This window comes from Lutra lutra, chromosome 13, assembly GCF_902655055.1.
Source record: "Lutra lutra chromosome 13, mLutLut1.2, whole genome shotgun sequence".
Classification (NCBI taxonomy): domain Eukaryota; kingdom Metazoa; phylum Chordata; class Mammalia; order Carnivora; family Mustelidae; genus Lutra; species Lutra lutra.
The window spans coordinates 87783308-87805794 of NC_062290.1; the positions used below are offsets into that span (position 1 = coordinate 87783308).

Sequence of the window (22487 nt, forward strand, 5' to 3'; positions counted from 1 at the left end):
CTCTGGTAGTCCATATTTAGGAATGAAGAACTAGGGGGTTTTAATTACCCCCCCTAGTTCATATACAGTGGCTGGTATATGCCCCCTACCTCTGAACCTGTTCTCAATTCTGTTATGGTTTTTGTTCCCTTTACACATCTTCACTGTCATTTCAGTGGGAACTAGAGGAAGAGAAAGGGGAAATGTGTAAGTTCGGTCCACCAGCTTGAAATGGAAGCTCTCAGCATTCTTTCAACAATTTGTTTGCCACAGGAGTCCTAGTGTGTGGCAAAGAGCAGGTGGTTAAATATTTGTGAAATTCAACAGAGAGGATTTTGTCGTATAAATATGTCAGAACTTAACCTCACATTGTTCCATATTCACACTGTTTCTGGTTTTCTGCTTATTGATAATTCTGCTACTACATCTAGAGTTAGAGAGGGCGATGAGAGATGGAACAGAGGAGAGATGAGAGAATGAGATGAGAGAGATGAGAGAGACGGGAATGATGCTGACAGAGACGGAGACAGAAAATAGAGACGGAGGTGATGTGGAAGAGACGGATGTAAGCTGGGTAGAGATGGAGATGATGCTGATGATGAAAGAGAGATTAAACTTGTGGGCAAGGAAAACATCATTGTGGCTTCAATTCTACCGTGGGCTCTTTCCTCCATACCCCAGGGTCCAGGAGCCAGTGCAGCATAGTGGTTAAGAGCAGTGGGCTTAGTTCAAATTCTGGTTATACTACTCACTGCCTGCGTGACCGGGACAAGTCATTTAACTTCTCAAAGCTTCAATTTATTCACCTGTAAAGTGGGCATAATGACCCTATCTATCTCATGAGGTTGTTGTGAAGATGAACGGAGAGATGTAAAGCACTCAGAACTAAGGATGGCACAGAGTGCCTCAATGGGACATGGGAAATCTTTACACATTTTTCTCTTCGTATTCTATTTCCAACCCTGAGTCCTCAGCAACTCCTACTCACACCATCTCCGATTGCTACCAGCATCCACTTATAGGTACTGATGACTGTGGACACACAGAGATTCCACACAGAAAACTGTGTGGACACACAGTCTTCAGGACTTCCTGGGGGTGGGGGGAGGGGGCCTCCTCATCAGGCCAGAAGATGCCACAGGGACCAGAGCCAGCCCTAGCTAACAGTCTTCAATCTGACCCAGAAGCTTGGCACAGGACCACGGAAGGCAGATGGAACATCCCCAAAGGACAGGTGCAGCTGCAGAAGCTGTGCTTTACCTCTCCCAAGGTGGAAATCTGCACCGCCCCCCGCAACACCCCATGTCCCATCCCTCTGCCCCCAGAACTTCCAGGAGAATCCTAGCTTCTGCATTCTTGAGGCAATGAAGAACGCCACCCAGTGGCCATAGGCAGAATTGCGCCCGTTGGGGAGTGAAGCACTCGGCTACCTCCCAGTGGCCCTGGTTGGGATCCCAGCACCAAGGAAAACCACTACTGCCCACTAGCCATTATAGGGTTCGCGTCTGCTAGGCCTTGCGCAGAACAGCACCAACTGTAGGGGGCTCGGAGCCAAGGAAGGCAGGCAGTCTCTGGGAGCTGTAAAAGGTAAGGAACACGATCCTCTCTTAGAGTCTCCAGAAGAAACATAGCCCTCCCCCACCTTGATTTTAGCCCAAGGAGATCCATCTCAGACTTCTGGCCTCCCAAGTAGTAACCCCAAAATTGCAGCAGTCCAAGGTAGAGAAAAGCTTATCTCAAAGAGATCTGTGGGGTGGCTTGTCTAATGCAGTGAATCCCAACAACATTCATTTAAGGCCCACGAGATAATTCTACTGGCAAAAAAACACTACCAGCTGTGGCTGAAAAGGACCCGCAGTACAAAATGAAAAGAGGCCTTAGGACCCCCAAACTCTTTTCTGTTTTCCAGGTAAAACATTCCCATCTTTTAATGTCAAAATGCCTCAAAACTGAATTAGTGATCAGAAAATTGCTGGAGTAGTGGGTAATTTTCAACAGGCAAGGGGGTAGGGAACACGTCATCGGTGCTCTGAGGAAACCCACTGAAATATCCTCTGGCACAGCACAGAAGCCTCCAAGGGACAGAATACTTAGGAATCGCCTGTGCAGCAGTGCTGATGGAACACTATTAACACGATTCAGGGCTTCTGCCCCTGAAATTACTGAAGAAGCTCCCTCCTGCTGCTCAGATTTTTATATTCTGAGAGTTCCAGGGCACCAGCCTGTGGCTGCCTTTTCACACAGAGGGGCCCTCCCTCCTTTGCTCTACTCTTCCCAAACTTTCCAAAGGCTGGAGGACCTAGGGTTAGGCTCTGAGCTGAAGGTTGCGTTTAAGAGAGGACCCCCAGGGGTTGCCTGGGTGGCTCAGTCGGTTAGGTCTCCCTTCAGCTCAGATAATGATCCCAGGGTCCCGGGATCCCCGGATGGAGCCCCACATGGGACTCCCTGCTCCGCGGAAAGCCAGCTCCTCCCTCTGCCTGCTGCTACCCCTGCTTGTGCTCGCTTTCTCTCTGTGTCCAAAAAAAAAAAAAAAAAAAGGCAATAGAGAGAGAGAACCCCCGCAACCCACTGTTCAGGGAATGCCCAAGCACAGAGGAAAAGCGAGAAGTCAAACCTCCAGCTCCCGCACACGTCTGCGCCTGCGCTAAAAGGGATCCTTAGAGGCCAAGTTGCTTCCCACTTCAGAGGCCCCCCCACCGAGGGATTCCGGTAGACCTGAATGGGATGTGGACAAAGCTTGATAAATAAGAGATTCGAGAGCAAGTACAGGCGAAGCCTCTCTGGGAAGTACGGTCCACAGGGTGTATAGGTCACAAACCTTGCAAAGAGGGTGAATTAGGTTTTGGCCAGAAGCGGATATCAGAGACTTCTGGGAAATAGAGTTCGGTGGGACCGGGAGGTCCGTACGCATGACCGGAAGTGGCGCAATTAGAACGCGTCCCCTTTGGCGCGGGAGCTGGGCCTGGGATTTGGCAGTGCTTGCGACCGCGGTTTCCGAGCTCCCCGGCTGTCCCGTAGCGTTCTGGAGTAGCCGGCAGCGGGTTTTCCCACGCGGCGTTCTGCTTGAAACCGAGTCGGTGGTTGCGACACGGGCTCCCGAGCCGTGAGGCCTGGCTGCCGCTGGAAAAACTGAGAGACCCGGCTGGACGGGCCCAAACCCAGCTTCCAGAGCCCAACATCGCAGGCTCAGACCCGGCCTCTGAGGGGAGAGGCGGGAGAGAAGAGTCCAGCCCAGGAGCACTCAGAGCAGGCCTGCAGATTGCGGCTGGGGTCAGAGAACTGCTGAGAGGCGGTGGCACGAGGTGTGACCCAAATGCTGGAGGAAGGAGGTGAGAACGGTTTGCAGGAGATCCGCCTTGTTCCAGCCTGCCCACTAATACAGCTGCGTGACCGGGACCGGAACTCTACGGTTATCCTTTCCACAAGTAGTTGGGGATTATCCTTTTTTTTTTTTTTTTTTTTTAAGATTTTATTTATTTGACAGAGATCACAAGTAGGCAGAGAGGTAGGCGGGGGTGGGGTGGGGGTGGGAAGCAGGCTCCCTGCTGAGCAGAGAGCCGGAGGAGGGGCTCGATCCCAAGACTCTGAGATCATGACCTGAGGCAGAGGCTTAACCCACTGAGCCACCCAGGTGCCCCTATTACCCTTTTTTGAGTAAAGAGTTCTAGGGTCAAGAAAGTTCGAGGCGCTTAGGCCTGAATAATCTGAGTATCCTACCTTTTACCCCGACTTGCTTGATGGACCCATGCCATTTTGTGAGTCTAGAGAAATGGGCCCTGGGAAGGAAAAAATGGGACGACCCGGGGTGTCCTATTGTTTCTGATGTTCCAGCCTTTCTGGAAGCAGCCAGGGAGTCTCAGAACAGGGAGCCTTTTGGCTCCACATTAGACTGAGGGCCAGTTAAATGCAGTTGGACTGTGAAGTGGAAGAGGATATTGGGGGGTTGGAATTAGAAGGCGAGGATTCCTGTTTAAGCTATGGGATACCAGTTAGGTCTTTTAACCTGTGTTTCTTCATGGACGAAAGGGTAAAATTGCGTTAACTACCTTATTTACCTCTAGGAACCATAAGCATCAAATAAAATAATGTCTTTGAAAGCATCTTGAACATTCCTTAGAACAGAACAAACATATATGTATTCTTAACCACCAAGATCTGTGCCATCCTCCCTTACATCAAGGGGTCCCTTTATTGGTCTATAACTCTTCAATTTCGCATCCAGCATGTTGTGTTGTCTTCCCCCAGAGACTTGGCAACAGCAAGCAGGATGGTTGTCATCCTACTGGTACTAACCACCAGAGATGACAAGAAGGTACAGTGGAGTTAGGTACAACTCAGTAACATCAGGTCTGTACTAAGACCAATATCCAGACCTTTGTAGATCTTTTTCCTCAGGGCTGTACTGAGATATAATTCATATGCTATAACTTTCATTTTTAAAGTCTACAATAAAGTGACTTTTAGTATAGACACAAAGTTGTGCAGCCATCACTACTATTTAATTCCAGAACATTTTCATTACCCTGAAATGAAGCCTGTACCCACTTCGTCAGATCAAACTGGGAATGAGGCTCTGTGCTGTGTGGAGCCTGCTTAGGAATCTCTTCCTCCCTCTCCCTCCACCCTAGCCCTGCCTGCCCACTTGCCTGCTCTCTCCTAAAAAAAAAAAAAAGAAAAGAAAGAAAGAGCCCATACCTATTAACCATCACTCGTCATTCCCTCTTCCCCTATTCTATGGATTTCTACTTTCTGTTCTTCTGGATTTGCCTATTCTGGACATTTCATAAAAATAGAATCATAGAATGTATGTGTCTGGCTTATTTCACTTAGAATAATGTTTCAAAGTTCATCCGTGTTGTAACATGAATGAATGTACTTCATTCCTTTTTCTGGCTGGATAATATTTCAATACATGGATATACCACATTTTGTTCTTTAGTTAAGGACATTTGCGTGGCTTCCAGTATTGGCTATTGTGAATAATGCCACTGTGAACATGTGTGCCCAATTGTTTGGGGTTTTTGTTTTTTTTTTTTAGATTTTATTTATTAATTTGACAGAGTGAGAGACAGTGAGAAAGGGAACACAGGCAGGGGGAGTGGGAGAGGGAGAAGCTGGCTTCCTACCAAGCAGGGAGCCCGATGCAGGACTCAATCCCAGGACCCTGGGATCATGACCTGAACTGAAGGCAGTCGCTTAATGACTGAGCCACCCAGCCGCGTCGTGCCCAAGTTTTTGTGTGGATGTGTTTTCATTTCTCTTATTCATGTTCCTAGGAGAACTGCTGGGTCATAAGGTACCTCTGTTTAACTTTCTGAGGACCTGCCACAGTTTTCCCCGGTGACTGCACCATTTCACAATCCCAGTAGCAATGTATGAGGGGTCTCATATCTCCACATGCTCATCAACATTTGTTGTTTTCCATCTTTTTTTTTTTTTTTAAGATTTTTATTTATTTATTTATTGGGGAGAGAGAGCACAAGCAGGGTGAGGAGCAGAGGGAGAGGGAGAAGCAGGCCCCCCACTGAGCAGGGAGCCCAGTGCCAGGCTCCATCACAGGACCCTGAGATCACTACCTGAGCCAAGACAGTTAACCAACTGAGTTACCCAGGCACCCCATGTGCAAGGTTTTGATAGTGTGAATGAATTCTCCAACTTCTTTTTCTTTTTCCAGTTTGTTTGGCTCTTCTGGGCCACTTGCATTTCTAGATGAATTTTAGGATCTTCTTAATTTCCATTAAAAATTCAAACTGAGGGGCGCCTGGGTGGCTCAGTGGGTTAAGCCACTGCCTTCGGCTCAGGTCATGATCTCGGAGTCCTGGGATCGAGTCCCGCATCGGGCTCTCTGCTCAGCAGGGAGCCTGCTTCCTCCTCTCTCTGCCTGCCTCTCTGCCTGCTTGTGATCTCTCTCTGTCAGATAAATAAATAAAATCTTAAAAAAAAAAAATTCAAACTGAGATTTTGATAGGGATTACATTGACTACATTGACATTGTAGATTACTTTGGTGAGTTTTGCCATCCCAACATTATTATCCTCCAATCCTCCAATCCATGAATCCATGCTATGTCTTTCCATTTATTTATGTCTTCTGTAATTTCTACAGTGTTTGGTACCCTTCAGTGTACATGTCTAGCATTTCCTTTGTTAAATTTATAAATTTATAAATTTATTCCTAAATTATAAATTTATAAATTTATTCCTAAGTGTTTTATTCTTTTGATGCTCTTGCAAATGGAATTTTTTTTTTTAATTTCACTGCTCATTGCTCATTGCTAGTGTATAGAAATTGGTTGGAGAAAATGTCTATTCACATCCTTTGCCTAATTTTAACTGGGCTGTCTTTTTATTATATATCTATCCTGTATCTCACAATTTTGCTGAACTTAGCTGTGATAGGGCTTTGTTTTGTGTGTGTGGATTCCTTAGGGTTTTTTCCTACTTTTTATTTATATATATATTTTTATAGAAGGGCTATTTTATTTTTTAAGTAGATTCCACGCCCAGTGTGAGGCTTGAACTCATGACCCTGAAATCAAGAGTCACATGCTCTGCCAACTGAGCCAGCCAGGTGCCCCTCATTAGGATTTTCCATATACAAAATCATATCTACAAATATTGGTAATTGTACTTCCTCCTTTCCAATCTGGATGACTTTTTCCCTACTTCCTAATTTCCTTGGCTAGAACCTTCAGTATCATGCTGAATAGAAGTGGTGAGAGAGAGAACCTTGTCTTGTTCCTGATCTTAGGGGAAAGTATCGGTCTTCCACTATTAAGTATGATGTAAATCTGGCTTTTCCGTAGTGGTCTTTTATCAGGTCGAGGATGTTCTTTTCCTAGTTTATTGAATGTATCTTACCAGGAAAGGGTAACAAATTTTACAGAATGGACTTGTTGGTGTTTATTGAAAGGGTCTGTGTGGAGTCTTCTCCTTTTCCTTACCTTGGTATATTATGCAGATTGATTTTCATCTGATGAACTGATCTTGTGTTCCTTCGATGAATCCCACTTGGTCATTACCTCTCTTGATTTGGCAAATATCTTAAATCTCCAGAGCCACTGTCTCCCAGTGAACTCAGCAGGTGGTAATATTTGTGCGTCCTTACTGTGTACTAACGTGCTAGGCATTGTGCCAGCTGCTTTGTCTGCATTTTGCTTTCATCTTCCAGCAACTTTATAAGGGATTATCATTCCCATTTACAGATGAGAAAAATGAGACCTAGAAAGGTTGTATGGTTTGCACATTGGTAAGGGGGGACCTGTGCTACTTGAGAGTCTGTTACTTTTTTTTTTTTAATTTTATTTATTTATTTGATAGACAGAGATCACAAGTAGGCAGAGAGGCAGACAGAGAGAGAGGAGGAAGCAGGCTCCCTGCTGAGCAGAGAGCCCGATGTGGGACTCGATCCCAGGACCCTGAGATCATGACCTGAGCTGAAGGCAGAGGCCTAACCCAGGCGCCCCGAGAGTCTGTTACTTTAATGACTCCCTGTGTCTGAGTGAATTGATGGGATTCAGTGGTAGGAAGGGTAATGGAGAAATCGGTCTGCAGATGCAGCCCGAGTCCCCTACAGCCTGCAGTGTCCCCTTCAGAGCGGGAATATGAGACTCTTTGGCTTGCTGAGCTGTAACTTTTAAGCCTCATTGATTTCTCTCCCTTCCTGCAGAGCTGCCTTCTCCAGACTCTGCCCTTCCCGGAGACGAAAGCACAGGAGATGAAGGATTGGCCGCTGGTCTCCTCACAGTTGGGGCCCACGTAAGTTGGAAATTGACTCTGAGAGGCAGCCTCTTTTTTTTTTTTTTTTTTTTTAATATTAAAGGGTTTTTGTTCCTGTTTTTTAATTATAAGAGGATTTCATGTTTATTGTAGAAAACCTGAAAAACATAGAAAGCATAACCCAAAAACTCACCCTTACTAACCCACAGAGATGAAACACTTAACGTTTTCATTTGTCTTTTCAGTCCTATTCTTCCTTTCCTTTTCTTTTCTTTTTTGTTTTGTTTTTATGTTTGTTTGTTTTGTTTTGTTTTTTAAGAGTTTATTTTTAAGTCATCTCTACACCCAGTGCAGGGCTTGAACTCCCAACCCTGAGATCAAGAGTCTCATGCTTCACTGGCTGCGCCAGCCAAGTGCCCCCATATTCTTCCTTTTCTACTTTCCCAAAACAGGTTTGTCCTGCTTTTAACCTTCTTTTTATCTCCACTTCGAAGAATCCTTCTTCCTCATTTAAAGTATTCTACGGAATCATTTCTAGTATATTCCTTTCGTAGTCCTTTTGCCAGGGTAGGAACTGTCTTCTCTCCTTTTTTTCCTGACTAGTCTAGGTATTGGTCTGTTTCTTTTCCTTTATAGAAAGTCTGCTCTTGGATTTTTCTCATCGATTCTTTTAGTAACAATTTTTTTTTCTTAGTTTTTTGCTTTCATCTTTGTCAAATTTATTTTAAAGTTTGATACTTTAACCTCTTGAGTTGAATTTCTAATATATTCTTCCTTTCTTGTTTATGTTGAAAATGTCTGGCTGTGGATCTTTTTTTCTTTTACATTTCCAAATTGTCACTTTGGTTTCTCTGTCTGCCCATTCAGCTGGGTTGTGCTCCGTGGGGACAGTGTCTTTTGTCAACTCAGAACAGCCAGGGATAGCGTGATTGAAGAATGCAGCGTTGCTGGCTCTATTAGCTCAACCTTACTAATTAAATTGCTGAGTTCTTCCATACCTTTATTTTGTTGTTTATTTTGTGTTAACCCTGCTACTGAGTTATTTTAACATCTCATAGCTGTAGTATTTTAAATTTCTTTTTGTACTTCCTACGGTGTTTTCTTTATTAGTTACATAATGTTTGTTACATAGTTCATAACACTTAAATCTTTATGATGGATTTTACTCTCTTGACTATTATCAAGTGACCCACATGTTTTAAATATTTGATGGTTTTCAAAGAAGACGCTCTTTGTCCTGTTCATACCAAGAAATCTTGGCATTTCTTGGTATGAAGGATGGATTGTAAGACCAGGTAAATTACAGGTCATAATTTGGAAAGTGATGCTGGCTTCAAATAAGGCAGTGATGGGGCCATGGAGAGAAATGTGTGAACTCTAGTGACACTGTGGAGGAAGGTGAAGACACAGTGATTTGTGGGGAGCTGCAGGAAAGGGGAACATCACACCCAGGTTTCTGGTGTGACCCACGAGATAAGTGGAGGTACCATCACTTGCTCTGAAAACAGACATGAGGCCTTTTCCACCTCCATGCCTTTGCTCTTGTTTGTTTTTACCCTGCCTTGGGTAACCTTCTCTTTCTTCGTCTGAAAACCTTTCTCCTTCAAGATCACCTCCTCTCTGTGGTCTTCCTCTGTCCTCCATGCAGGATTCCTTCTCTGTTATCCTGGCATCTGGTCTACCTGTCTTTCTGACATGTTACTATAGGTGGTCACATACATGTCTGGCTCTCCTTTTGTACTGTATGATATCCAAGTTCATGGGAACATATATTAAACACTCCGAAAAGTTGAGCTTTCACATTTCTTCCTGCTTTCTCATTGCATAAACTTAACAAAACTAATTTTGTTTTGTCTACACTGGCTCATTTCGTTCCTGAGCATCCGTTAGTTTCTGCCTAGTTCCTTCTTTTCTGTAGATACAGCTGTGTATGTACTCTGTCCATTTTTATATAAAGTCTGTCAGTTATAAACACAGAAAGAGACTATATTTGATTTATTTTTGTGTGTCGGTATCCAGTATAGTGTTAGGCTCATACAAAGTGATCAGTAAATGCTTTTCTCTCCCATCCTGAAGCCAGTGGGCGAGAAGGAATTTTTGTCTCATTTCAGGGCTCCACAGCCTTCAGCAGCGTGACTGTAGCTTTTACCCAGGATGGGTGGAGGCCCTTGGTCCCTGCTCCGAGGGGGACTCCAAGGTTCAAGGAGGGGTTACCAGAAAACACCAGGAATCTGGTCCTGCTGGGTAAGGAAGCCATTTGAAATGTAGAGCTTACTCAGTTCTGAATATCTGTGGCACTTGCCAGTGTCGACTGATCCCGAGTCGCTCGGACACATTGTGGGGATAGTGTTTATCCTCCTGGCTCCCTAGTGAAAGGTCTCTGCATTCGCGCTTGAGAAACCCCTGAGACTGCAGCTCCCTGTTTTCTTATTTCCCAGGAGGAGTAGGGTGACCTTCAGGCCAGTTCCTCCATACTCAGTAAGTCCCTGTTTTTCTAAGTAACTTGCTTTTGGGGCTTAACTCCCTGACTTGGACCCCTCCTTGGCACCTCATCTGGCCTAATTACTGTTGTGTCCTCCAGCGCCCGGAACCAAGAGGAATGCTCAGTAAATATTTGCTGAATGAATGAAATAAATGACCTAACTGGTGTGTTTCCACATCCGTGAGTTCTGGGGGGACTATTTATACGTAATCTAAATCTCTAACGCCTGTTTTTCCCCTGGAGCAGGACTTCCAGTTTCCCAGCCCAGTGTGAACTCCCAGTTGGACCAGAGGGAAGACGGTCCATGGGTGCTGCAGGGAGGAAGCCTGAGGAGCACCTGCCCCGGTAAGTGAGCCAACACTGGAGCCCGTGAGTCTCAAGAGCAGAAGCCCTTGAAGTACACATTAGAGCATTTGATGATTTTAACAGCGCTGTGAGGTAGATACTGTACCGCCACTTTACAGATGAGGAAGTTAAAGCTGAAAGAGGCTGACTTGCTGGTTCAGAGCCTCACAGCTAGAAAGTGGCATGGCTGGGCTTCAAAGCAAGGTCTGTCTGATTCCAAAGCCCACTAGTCCACACCTCTTCCTGGCAAAGTTCCCCTGGGCTGGGAGATGTTTGGGACCAGCGGTGGTGTTGCTGGCCTCTGGGGGAATGAGAGTCATCTTTGCTGGCCTAGCACATTCTCTGCTTGGGGTTCACCTCACTGAGGCTCTCAGATGCCCACCTTTACCCATCCATCCAGCTATGACACCTACTGCTACTCCCCTCTCTGGCCCTTAAATGGATGCCTTCTCGCCCTCTATGTGAGACCCTCCTAGAATTTCCTAAAGGGCTAATAGTGAGCACCTCAGAAAAAACAACAGGGAAGCCGTAGCTGCTGTGTTTCTCTCCTGCTGCTCATCCCAGGCTGCTCACCCCACCCCCACCTTTGTGCTTCAGCCCCTGTGGATGTGTGACCTCTGGCCGGGCCTCAGGAGCTTCTCGCTGGGGCTCCAGCCGCCTCTGATATTTTTAAACTTAAAGCATCAGAGGTATGAATGAACTTAAGAACCTTATGGTGACAAACCTTTAAATTTGTTTAAAAATATAGCCTAATGCTTTATATCTTCATTTCTGATTATTATTACTACAAGTCCATGAAAAATGCCTCTGGCAGATTTTCTGCACATCCGATCAGAACTCTCTCCTTCCCATCTTACTATCTACTTTCTAAACATCCTGTCACACGTTACCTCAGCCCTTTTGTTACCCAGGAACCACTTGGACTTGCTGAAATCCTTTTGCAGGTGCCTCAGTGGTCCCACTGCTTCCCCCTCAAGGTTCTCTGGTGCCCGGCACTATTTCTGCCGCGCGGGGCCTTTTATCTTGGGCGGTGCGCCCCGTGTAGAACTCGTGGTGTTATGTGGAGAGGACAGTGGCTGCATTTTTCCAGAAAAAGGTTTCATCACAGCCTCAGAGAGTTTCAGGATCCTAAAAAGGTCAGATCAGCACATTATTCGGAACAACTTGGGAAGGGGTGTTAGCACCAACAGTCCCTGCTCTGAGGTATTAGAGTGTTGGTGTGGACACAGGTTCGGATGTAGACCTGTGGAAGAGGCTTTCCGGTCCTGGCTTGCTACTTATATTGCACAGACTCAGAGTAAACCACTAAGTTATGTGGTCGCTTCTGTCTCTGTCTTAAAAATGTAGGTAACAAAATCTTATTTTACAAACTAATATACATGAAAAAAAGTTATCAGCTATGGAGTGCTATATTAGCTGTATGATCGTGAAGTGATTTGAGAAAAGTTTCAGTCTGGCTGTTGGAGTAACTAGTACCCTGCTTCGGTGGGGTCGCACCTCTGCTCTGAGATTCACAGAGCAGCCTGGGCATTGCTCGGCCACCGTGGGCTGCTTTCAGAGCCCTCCGGTGCCACATCCCACCTGCGCCCTGATGGCAGCCCCTGGTCTTTAAAGTACTTTTCACCTCACTGGTTGTTTTAGGAACTTCTGTTGTGGCTGTTAACACTTGCCCAGGCCCAGCTGGTCAGTTTGCTTTTTTCACATTGAATTTGTTACTCATTCGGTCAACAAATACACAGTAAGCATTTGGTAAATCCTGGAATTGGTTTAGCCACTGAAGGTACAGCAGAGAACAAGACATAGTCCCTCCCTACATCCTCTGATGTGAGGAACGTAAACAAAATGAATAAACAAAATTACTGATAGTGTCAGACAGTGAGGTGTACTCTGAAGGAAAGCAGGATAAGGGCATAGTGATGGGGAGTATGAAGGTGAGAATGGGACTACAGATGGAGGTGGGGGCAGTTGTCAGTCAGATGGCTAGAAAAGACCACTTGGAGCAGGTGACATTGGGACTGAGATCTAAAGGAAGAGCCATGTGAGTGTCTGGGAGAGGGACATTCTGGGATACGGCAGGTGTTGAGGCGCTGGGGGTTGGGAATGAGCTTGACTTGTATTAGGATTGGAAGACCCTAGGACTCAGTAAGTGGGGGAGAGTGGTAGGCAGGGAACAGATCATTCTGGGCTTTGGAGGCCGTGTAATTTGTTCAGATTTTATTCACATAGTGAGATAAAAGTCCTTGAGGGTTTTGAGCAGGGAGGGGACCATACTTGATTTGTGTTTAAAAATAGCATACGGAGGGCGCCTGGGTGGCTCAGTGGGTATAAGGCCTCTGCCTTCGGCTCAGGTCACGATCTCAGGGTCCTGGGATCGAGCCCCGCATCCGGCTCTCTGCTCAGCAGGGAGCCTGCTTCCCCCCTCTCTCTCTCTGCCTGCCTCTCTGCCTACTTGTGATTTCTGTCAAATCAATAAATAAAATCTTTAAAGAAAAAAATAGCATATGGAGAATAAGACTTCCAGGGTCCAAGAGTAGGAGCAGGGAGATCAGTTAGGAGTCTGTGGCAGACACACCAGGGAGAGAGAATGGTGGGTGGTGGCAGAACATTGTAGGTGTTAAAGCTAATAGAACTTGCCAGTAAATTGGAAGTGCGGGGTAGGGGCATTAAGGATGATCCTGGCCTGAGCAAAACCATGAGCAAGAAGACCCGAAGGAGACACTGGCTGGGAAGGGAAAGCCAGCTGTTCTGTTTTGGGCACGTTTGGTGTGGTCGTTGTTAGTCTCCTGCAGGAGCCAGGTGGAGAGGTGAGGCGGGCTGAGGTAGGACAGTTTGTGAGCAAAATGCAGTTTCCTGAATTGCTCCTTTCCCCCACCGCTGCTTTTCTTGGCACTTTTCTTCTTCTTTCCATCTTTTCTCAGATAGATGGTCAAGTTTTCAGAGCTGTCAAAGCCATACATGATCCAGATACTGAATTACATGGCGACGCCCTGAACCCAAAATGGGGACTGCTGTGTGCATGGTGGATTGGGCGTTAGTACACACGTGCACTCTGGAGGGAAACCATTTCAGAAGGCTTACAAGGAAAAAGCCTAAGATAATAACAGGCACTCATAGGACATTTAACTATCCCTCAGGTCCCTTATGTGTTTTAACTCATTTAATTCTCACAGTAATTCTGTGAGAGCCACATTTACAGATAATACCTCCAAGAAATGGGTTAATAATTTGCCCACAATCACATAGCTAGGGAGAGGTGGAGTCAGGGTTTAAACCCAAGCTATCTGGGTCAAGATTCCATATAGAAATTCAAGTAGAGGTCACCCAGAGCTAGCCTTGCTGTTTGTTCTTTCCTCTGAGAAATAAGGTCGAAACCGAAAGAATCTTCAGGAAAAGTAACCCTTGAGAAAAGAAACTCTGTAGCCCTCCCTGAAACTCCACCCTCTTATGTGCAAGTACCAGGGCCAGAGACAGCAGTGCGTGGGGCCATAAGCTTCTGTTTCCAAATATCCTACATTACACTCACATTTTAAAGTTTTCTCTTAAAATGAGGGAGAGCCCAGAAAGGGTTAAGAATCATTAACTCTTCTTTTAAAAAATACCTATTTTCTGATTATAAAAGCAGTATTATTTATTCTATTTAAAATGACTTTTTTTAGTAAAATAGGTTAATTTGAGATTTGGAACAGGATAAAAAAAAATCAAGGTCCCTGTCATCCCTTCCATCTTCCTCGTATAACAAAATGCAGGGATAATTTTATCTTTGTTTTCTAAAGTTTTCTTTTTTAAGTAATTTCTACCTGCCCTCCATGTGAGGCTCGAACTCATGACCCTGAGATCAAGAGTCACAAGCTCTAGCCACTGAGCCAGCCAGGTGCCCCCTAATGGGGAGGCTCAGACCAGAACTTGTACATTCTTCTAAAGTAGAAATAACAGTGTGTAAGTTTACATGCTTCTTCTTTTCATGTAACAGTAGTTTTCTTTCTATCACTACATGTTCTCTGAAAGTTTTTTTTCTAACTTTTATTATATTGACATTGGAAAACATTAGAAAATACAGAGAAGCATTGAAGAAAATAAAAATTGCCCCTGGTGCCACAACCCAAAGACAACACAGCTTACACACATACTGTGTATCTTTGCAGTGTTTTTTAAAGTCAATACCTTTCTGCAGAAGGATCTATCGTGTGCCCATTTCAGACATGGCCTCTGATTGCTAAATAGGGTCCCTGTATTGGCTCTACTGTGGTCATTCCTTTATTAAACATTTATTTGGGTGTTTGCTTTTCTTTGGCGAATAATGCCGTGAGCACTAGCTTTGTGTAATCTTCCGGCCCTTCCTTAGGGCAGATCCCGCGGGTGCGGTTCTTATGTCAGCGTTTTAAAGACTCTTTGACGCATGCCACCAGATGGCTCTGCGGAAGATCTCGATGCTGCTTTCCTACCGACACGAGAATTCTGAAATGTAGCCGATTTGATAGGTGAAAGAATTCATCTTGCTGGCATTGGCCATCAGCTTTTCAAAGTGAATTATTTAAACCTGGTAAGCAGATTGCCAAATCCAGACCAAGAATTGTGAGACTAAGAAGACAAGTAGAGACTGTCCTGTAGTTGCCAAAGTGGAGGAAAGGGTCAGAAATGTGGAAGGGAACATTGCATCTGAGGGAGATTGGGGTAAACTTCTGCATGCCTGGCAGGTCAGGAAAGGGAGTCAGGCACGCTGACGTATCTGAAGAGCCATCGTGGGCAGTATTGCGGGTGAGAGGGAGGCAGCATCAGGCCTGTCTGCACAGAAGTTCGACCAAACCCCATCAGCCTTTTGTCTTTCGGTAGTACCTTTTCTTCCACCGAAGGGGGGCAAAACGCTTTTCTAAATATTTTTCAGACTGGAAGATTATGTCTGAATCACCACCCGAGCATGACATTTCTGAAGATTCATTCCAAGACCCAAGTATAGAGCTGCCCCCTGGGGAGTCAGATCACAGGAACAGTGACCTGGGGAAGAGCTTCAACCTGAGACCAGTCCTTTCTCCACAACAGAGAGTTCCCACAGAAGTGAGACCCCGGAAATGGGAAGCACATCCAAAGAGCTTCAGGAAGAATTCTCCTATAATTAAGCCCCACCGAGCAAAACCGTATACTTGTAGCGAATGTGGCAAATCCTTCAGTTACTGTTCCTCCCTTTCTCAGCACCAGAAGAGCCACACTGGGGAGAAACCCTACGAGTGCAACGAGTGTGGGAAGGCTTTCAGCCAGAGCTCATCTCTTATTCAGCACCAGAGGATTCACACCGGAGAGAAACCCTACAAATGCAGTGAATGCGGGAGAGCCTTCAGCCAGAACGCAAACCTCACGAAGCACCAGCGAACTCATACTGGAGAAAAGCCCTACAAATGTAGTGAGTGTGAAAAAGCCTTTAGTGACTGTTCAGCCCTTGTTCAGCATCAGAGAATTCACACCGGGGAGAAGCCCTATGAGTGCAGCGACTGCGGGAAGGCCTTCCGTCATAGTGCGAATCTCACAAACCACCAGAGGACCCACACGGGGGAGAAGCCCTACCAGTGCCGTGAGTGTGGGAAGGCCTTCAGTTACTGTGCTGCCTTTATTCAGCATCAGAGAATCCACACTGGGGAGAAACCATATAAATGTGGGGCATGTGGGAAGGCCTTCAGCCAGAGCGCAAACCTCACAAACCATCAAAGGACTCACACAGGAGAGAAGCCCTACAAGTGCGGCGAGTGTGGGAAGGCTTTCAGCCAAAGCACAAATCTCATCATCCACCAGAAGACCCACACTGGGGAGAAGCCATATAAATGTAATGAGTGTGGGAAGTTTTTCAGTGAGAGCTCAGCCCTTATCCGACATCATATAATTCACACGGGAGAAAAACCCTACGAGTGCAATGAGTGCGGGAAGGCATTTAACCAGAGCTCGTCCCTTAGTCAACATCAGAGGATTCACACTGGCGTGAAGCCCTATGAATGTAGGGAGTGTGGCAAGGCCTTCCGGTGTAGCTCTGCCTTCATTAGACACCAGAGACTCCACGCTGGGGAGTAACCAGAGGACCAAAGTGGGTGGGGACCTGGCAGGAAATGCAGGTAGTCTGAAAACCTGTGGAGACCTGGGACCTTACAGTCTGTAGCTCAGAGCCACACGCAAAAGCACCTTTAATAAATAGTCCCGATTTTACATGTCGCAGGTGGAAGGTCTCGGGAGCTCTCTTCTTTCTCAACTCTTCAGTAAGCATCAACAACCCATTGAATTATACTGGAGACTTACCTTTATTCAGTGAGCCAAGCTGCTTTTTGTGTAGCAAGCACTGCAGGAACCTTGATTTATAAAGATTAAGGTGTCAGTGAGTAAAGAACTTGGTTCTTTTTTCTTTAAAGATAATTGAGAGACAGCAAGAGTACAGGAGCAGAGGGGGAGAATCAGACTCCCTGCTGAGCAGGGAGCCAGATGTGGGGCTCAATCCCAGGACTCCAGAATCACCCAAAGGTGAAGGTAGACACTTAACCAACTGAGCCACCCAGGTGCCCTGACTTGGTTTCTTCTTAAAGGCCAGGTGTTTGGGTGATGGTTAGTTCTTGAATGAGGGCTGTTAAAAGAACCAACACTAGATAGGAATGAAGTTTCCATAATGGGGCCAAAGAGGATTTGGGGGGACTAATTCAATGAGGAAAGATTGGACATGCTATAGTCTCATCGACAGTGGGAGCAGGATATCTACTCTTTAAAGCTCTATATAGGAAAATCTAGACACTGCTAGGCCCAATCTCTACTTAGGATGATGTTCAGGTGTTTGCTACCGTTACAAAGAAAACACCCAAAAGGGAAGAGGCTGAGCATGTCCAGAGGAAGCCAGTGAAATCCCTCAGCAAAGTACATCCCTCTAAGGGGCCAGAAGGACAACCTGGTGTCCACCGTCCTTCCCTCACAGGCCAGTGGGTCCTTCACATCTCTTCTTGAAGAAGTTTAATTTAGAGCAAGGTTCTCACTGTTGGGGAGTTTCTTTCTCCCCTGCTGAGTCTCACCTTTGGCATACTATCCTCACAGAGCCAACACGACCTCATCTCCACAGTAAACCCTTGTGGTTTGGGGTTAGGTGACCCTTTGACTTCAGATTCAGCTTTCACCACCCAAGGCCTCTAGCTTTGGTTTTTTGGTCACTTGGCACAGGTCCTAGAAGGCTTATCCTTCCCCCTCACTGACCTGAGTTCTCAGGTAATCCTTCCCATTACAGTTCTCCAACCCTGCTTGGAGGGCGGGGGGCGGGGAGAACCCACCTACTTTAAAGGTCTATTGACAAAATTATGTAAAGCAAGAATATGACTAATGCCAAGGAAGCTAAGTTCCTGGGTTATCCCCAAGCCGCCCCCCCCCCCCCACTTTAGGCTGGTATCCAGAAGCTCCTCTGAGCTACTCAGATATAGCTCACCCCAGCATGCAGATACCTTGGTTCATCTTCCACATTCACCTCACTTCAAAGAAAGAATCATGAGAGGCTAATAAGAGACTTGGGAAAGGCAAAAACATGCCACTAGAAAATGACCCTTAAGGACTTAGGACAAAGGTCAGATTCAGTGCTTCTGAAGCCCAGCTGTACACTGGAACGGATAGTGAACACTTGCCTGCGTGGAGGGCTGTGGGCCCCCTCAGGATTTAAACTGGTCTGGCATAGATTCCTTGCCATGTGTTCATGCTGACGTGCAAGTCGTCTTTTTGGCCAAGAATTTTATTCTTATGAAGAGCTCTATGCCTGTATGTGGCCTACAAGAAAAGCACCAAGGCCTCCCTTCTAGGTGTCTCCTCTGAGCTAGTCCCATACAGGGCGGCCATCTGTCACCCAGAAGCTTGTTACCCAAACTGCTACTTCTGCCACAGGTTCTGCCCCACTGGCCCCTCTTCTGACCACAAAGGAGCCAGCTCCTGCAAGGAAGAGGCCACATCAAAAGGTCCACTAGATGTCAAATGATCCTTTATTGAAATAATTCTCTTCTGTAGTTAACTCTGTGGGAAAGAAAAAAGAAATACGTCAATAGAATAAAAAAATCTCATAGTCCAAACCCACTACTGACCATTTCTAGAACTGTTCCAGCCTTCCTCCAGCTCTCACCCTGCTTTACCCAAGTGAAACAGAGGTCACTTACAGCTGGGCATTCCACGGCACCACTGTTGATGTCATCTATGATGTCATGAGGGTGGCGGCCATCAACATTGCAGCCCACAGACTGGGCGGTCCCCAGGATCTCTTTAATGGTCCCTGGAAGTAAGAAAAGTAGCATCAGAGGAGCTTCAGTCCCTCACAGTCCTCAGATACCCATAGGGAAATCACAGCAGGCATTGAGGGATTAACCGTATTTTATGGAATGACAGACATCCCTACTTCTCTAATCCAACATTCCGAAGTCCATTTAGTTTTGTAAGCCCTTAATGCAGTCTCCACGGCTCCCTTGACACCCAGATTTAAACACATCCAGCCCCAAATATTCACTGATGTCAAGCCATTCTGCACCCCAACTGTGGGTCTTACAGTGACTGTCCCTTCAAACTGGGAAAAGCTACCACTTGGTGCACATGCCCCATATAACAATGTTGTCCACTTACCAGAGAGTTCTCTGGCTAAAGATCGATGCCGCATCTGTCGGGCAATATTGACGATCTCATCGAAAGTGATATTACCACTGTGCTTAACTGCAGAGAAGAAAAAGTGTAAGCTTGGTCACAACCCAAGGCCAGAGCAGACCACATCACGTGCTCCCTCGTCTTTATTTCCAGGCTGTTCCCATGCTTTCGGCACAGAGTCATCCACATGAAGAACAACCCTGTTTCCTAAGCTGGGGTTTACTCTCAGCTCACCACTGGGCCGCACCGGCCAACAGAAACTGATCAGGTGCAGTGGCGGGTAGCTGGAGCAAAATCAAGTCTCTGCTAATCTTACACAAAGGAGACAGTTTAAGACATGAAAAAAAGGGGACAGGTTTAGGTTAGCTCAGAAGTGCTCTGATTACTGGTTACCATTACCACTTCACCTTCTTTCCCTCCTGCGTGCCCCGAGTAGGGCCAGCCCCATGCCCGGCACCGGGGAGCCACGGGACACTTCCTGGTGGTGCCTGGCTCTCTAACAGCTTATCAACTCCCGCTGAGCCCCCACCCAGGTTCATTAAAGGGAAAACATGCCACTAAGTTATCACGGTGGGTAGATCCTGCCACTCACAAATTACCAAGGAGAAAGCCACTCAACTGTTTTTCTGCTTCTTTCTGTCTCTTGGTGGTTCCTTGAGGGCTTTGATAATCAGGGCAGAGGCAGAAGGTACCACTTCAATCTGCAAAAGAGATTGTCCATGTGAATAAGCCCCACTCCAAGCTCCAATGAAGACCGTCAATACAGCCATGTAACCAGGCTCTCAAAATATATGGGCCAGACTGCGTTTGCTCTGCATTCTGGAGTTATTTTCACAGCCTGAAACCTGTCCGAGCCCCAGAGACACAAAGCACTTTGCCCAATGTCACATAAGTGACAAGAGTTAGTATCAGGCCCACATCTTTGCGCTTTCTTGACCAGACTCTCAAAAAAGCCTCCCCACCCCCATTTAAAATTGCCCTCAGCTCACCACTGGGGGCAGGTGGCAAAAACCTTCCCCCCAGGAATCCCAGAGGGTTGCTACCTCTGCCCTTCCCCTCAAACCAAGTACCTGGGCCTGTCTGTTCTGAATGGTCAGCTTCACAGTAATCCTTAGACCCTTCCAATCACCAGTCGCCTTGGCGATGTCATCACCAACCTTTTTTGGAGACTAGAGGGAAAAAAGGTATATCACACTGGTCTGTTAAGTTCGAAGTAGAGTCTGAAAACCCATCCCGCTCATTTGGCCAACACCCCAAGCCAGCACAGGGCACTGTCTGAAGCACAGAACTGCACCTACCAAATCAAGGCATGGCTATCACAGTAGTAGACAATGTCATAAAATGGCCACGTCCCTTACCTACCCACCTACCCTCCCATAAGGACCCATGTGATGATGCGGGAATTTCCAATGCTAGTTATATCCACCAAATCACCTGGATAGTTTTACAGACACCAGGTTTCTGCAAGGATGGGATCCGGGCATCAGCCTCAACGAGAAAGATGCTCGGCTGGTGCCAGCTACACGGAGAGCCAAGGAAACGTGCTTAACCACATAGTTAAGCAAGACCACGTGGGTAGTGTTTGGTTCAGGAGACCAATGTCCAAGGAATAAAAGCCTAATGATATTCAGGGAAATGCAAGCTCAGTAAAAGCATGAACTGGAGAAGTGGATAAGCAGGGTCATCAGTGAAGCTGGTTATATTAAGGAGTAGGTTACACAAACTACTATGTTCAGTTCATACCCCAGTTAACACTCTACTGATAAATTTAACCGCATCAGTGATAGGCCCACTGCCCTGACTAGAACACATTTAGCTAAGCAGGCTGCCAAGTGGCGCTGAGCTACCTTCTAAACCGTCAGGCAAGACCTCTGGCTCACGCCTCAGGTATGCTCAAGGCCGCAGTCAGGATCTTGACCCTGGAGAGTGGAAGTTACAGCTTCAAAGCAGCACTTTCCAATCTCGTGTATGAGCTTGCTACCGGGGCACTTCCACTTCAGAGGAGGTGAAGAAAGGACTGCCAATTCCGCAGTGTGGAACCTAAGCAACCGTCCTCCACGAGGATGACTTACCAGTCCCAGCGGGCCGATCTTCGGGGCCAGGGCAGACGTGGCGCCAACTTCGCCACCGGTGCACCTCAGGTACACTGGGAGAAAGAAAACATCAGTGTCGCTGCAAGATGAGCGCCCGCGCCACAGCCTTCTCTCCGAGAATCTTTCTGGGGCTGGCCTCACGGCTTGTCAGTTTTCGAAACAGCACCGAGAGCCTCAGCAGGGAGCGGAAGGGCCACCCAACCCGCAGCGGGCGAGTCGCGTCCTCCCTGGCGTGGATCGCTCCAAGCGCCACGTGGGACCGCAGCCTTCGTTGAGATCCGCACCGGGCCGGCGGAAGGCAGTTCGGCCGCCGGCCAACCCAGGGGCGGGGAGGAGCGCCCGGGCACAAACCTTACCCTATGGCGTGCGTGCTGCAAAGCCACCACAGGTCGTCCGGTCCTCCCTCCCCATTTACACGTGGGGAAGCTGAGACCCAGAACGAGTCAAGAGACTCGGCCAGGACCTCACAGCGCCCTGATCGCAGCCCTGGAAGGGCCTCTAGCGGGCAGCAACTTAAAAGCCCGGCGTGGGAAAGGCTACGGCGGCTGGGCCCGAGGCCCGACGGGCTGCGGGGAGAAGGGATGCTCCATCTTGCAGCCCCAGCCACATCTAAAGCACGCACCGACTTTGATCTCGTTGGGGTCGAACTTGGGCGGCATGGCGGAGGTGGCTGGTGTCGGATGAACCCGGATTCGGGACGACCGAAGACAGTTGCACCTTTGCCTCCTCCAAGCCGAAAACCAAAAGGCCGGAAGACTTTCTGACGGCGCCGGATATAGGCTGAAAAGCACGACTCTCGCGAGACCTGTTGGCTCCGCCCAGCCTCCCAGCGACGCCCTTGCCGCCATGTTGCTTGTGGGCAGGTTCCTGAGGCAGACGGCTGGAGAACCCCTCTCCCGGTGAGTTGTAACTAGGGGTTGGGAAGGGTTGGGAGTTGGGGGGATTCGGGGAGGTTCGCCTGGGGGTGGGGCAGGCAAGAGAGGGCTGCTCCAGGGCCCCGCTGTTCTCTGTTCTCTCTTATCATGAGGGTCACCCTTTGGTCCCTGTAGCCTAAACGGAAAGCCCCGCCCCTCCCCTAAGGGGTCCGCACCCCCATTCCGAGACCCTAGGGCCATGGGTCCCCCCGCGTCCCCTTTTAGCTCCCTCGTGATATGTGCATTTTTGTTATGGAAACAATTTTATTCGGATCTAAATTTGATCTAACTCCTATTTCCAAATTATACTGTTCTCAGAGTCTCAGACTTCGTC

At 47.2% G+C, this 22487-nt stretch overlaps 3 protein-coding genes and 1 non-coding gene across 5 annotated transcripts in view; 2 read left to right on the forward strand and 2 right to left on the reverse strand.

Moving 5' to 3' along the window:
* The first annotated feature begins 2910 nt into the window (after window positions 1-2910).
* Window positions 2911-16723, forward strand: ZNF79 (zinc finger protein 79). The gene is made up of 5 exons (XM_047699913.1): window positions 2911-3308; window positions 7648-7736; window positions 9809-9941; window positions 10426-10524; window positions 15407-16723. Exons 1-5 carry the CDS (start codon window positions 3293-3295, stop codon window positions 16576-16578), a joined length of 1509 nt encoding a protein of 502 aa, XP_047555869.1. The 5' UTR covers window positions 2911-3292; the 3' UTR covers window positions 16579-16723.
* A 1759-nt stretch (window positions 16724-18482) lies between these two features.
* Window positions 18483-21995, reverse strand: RPL12 (ribosomal protein L12). The gene is made up of 7 exons (XM_047699919.1): window positions 21862-21995; window positions 21219-21292; window positions 20217-20315; window positions 19766-19847; window positions 19129-19215; window positions 18672-18784; window positions 18483-18531 (listed from the first exon to the last, which is right to left on the reverse strand). Exons 1-7 carry the CDS (start codon window positions 21896-21898, stop codon window positions 18526-18528), a joined length of 498 nt encoding a protein of 165 aa, XP_047555875.1. The 5' UTR covers window positions 21899-21995; the 3' UTR covers window positions 18483-18525.
* On the reverse strand, window positions 19299-19427 carry LOC125084180 (small nucleolar RNA SNORA65). Its single transcript, XR_007122529.1, has one exon. It is a non-coding gene; the product is annotated as a small nucleolar RNA SNORA65 (small nucleolar RNA).
* Window positions 21996-22002: 7 nt separating the features above from the next.
* LRSAM1 (leucine rich repeat and sterile alpha motif containing 1) overlaps window positions 22003-22487 on the forward strand; it is a 38317-nt gene continuing 37832 nt past the window's right edge. Inside the window, exon 1 of one of the 2 annotated variants that reach the window (XM_047699909.1) lies at window positions 22003-22138. The gene's annotated coding sequence lies outside the window, so the exon portion shown is untranslated. The remainder of the gene's footprint in view (window positions 22139-22487) is intronic. The other variant, XM_047699908.1, reaches the window with a different exon arrangement.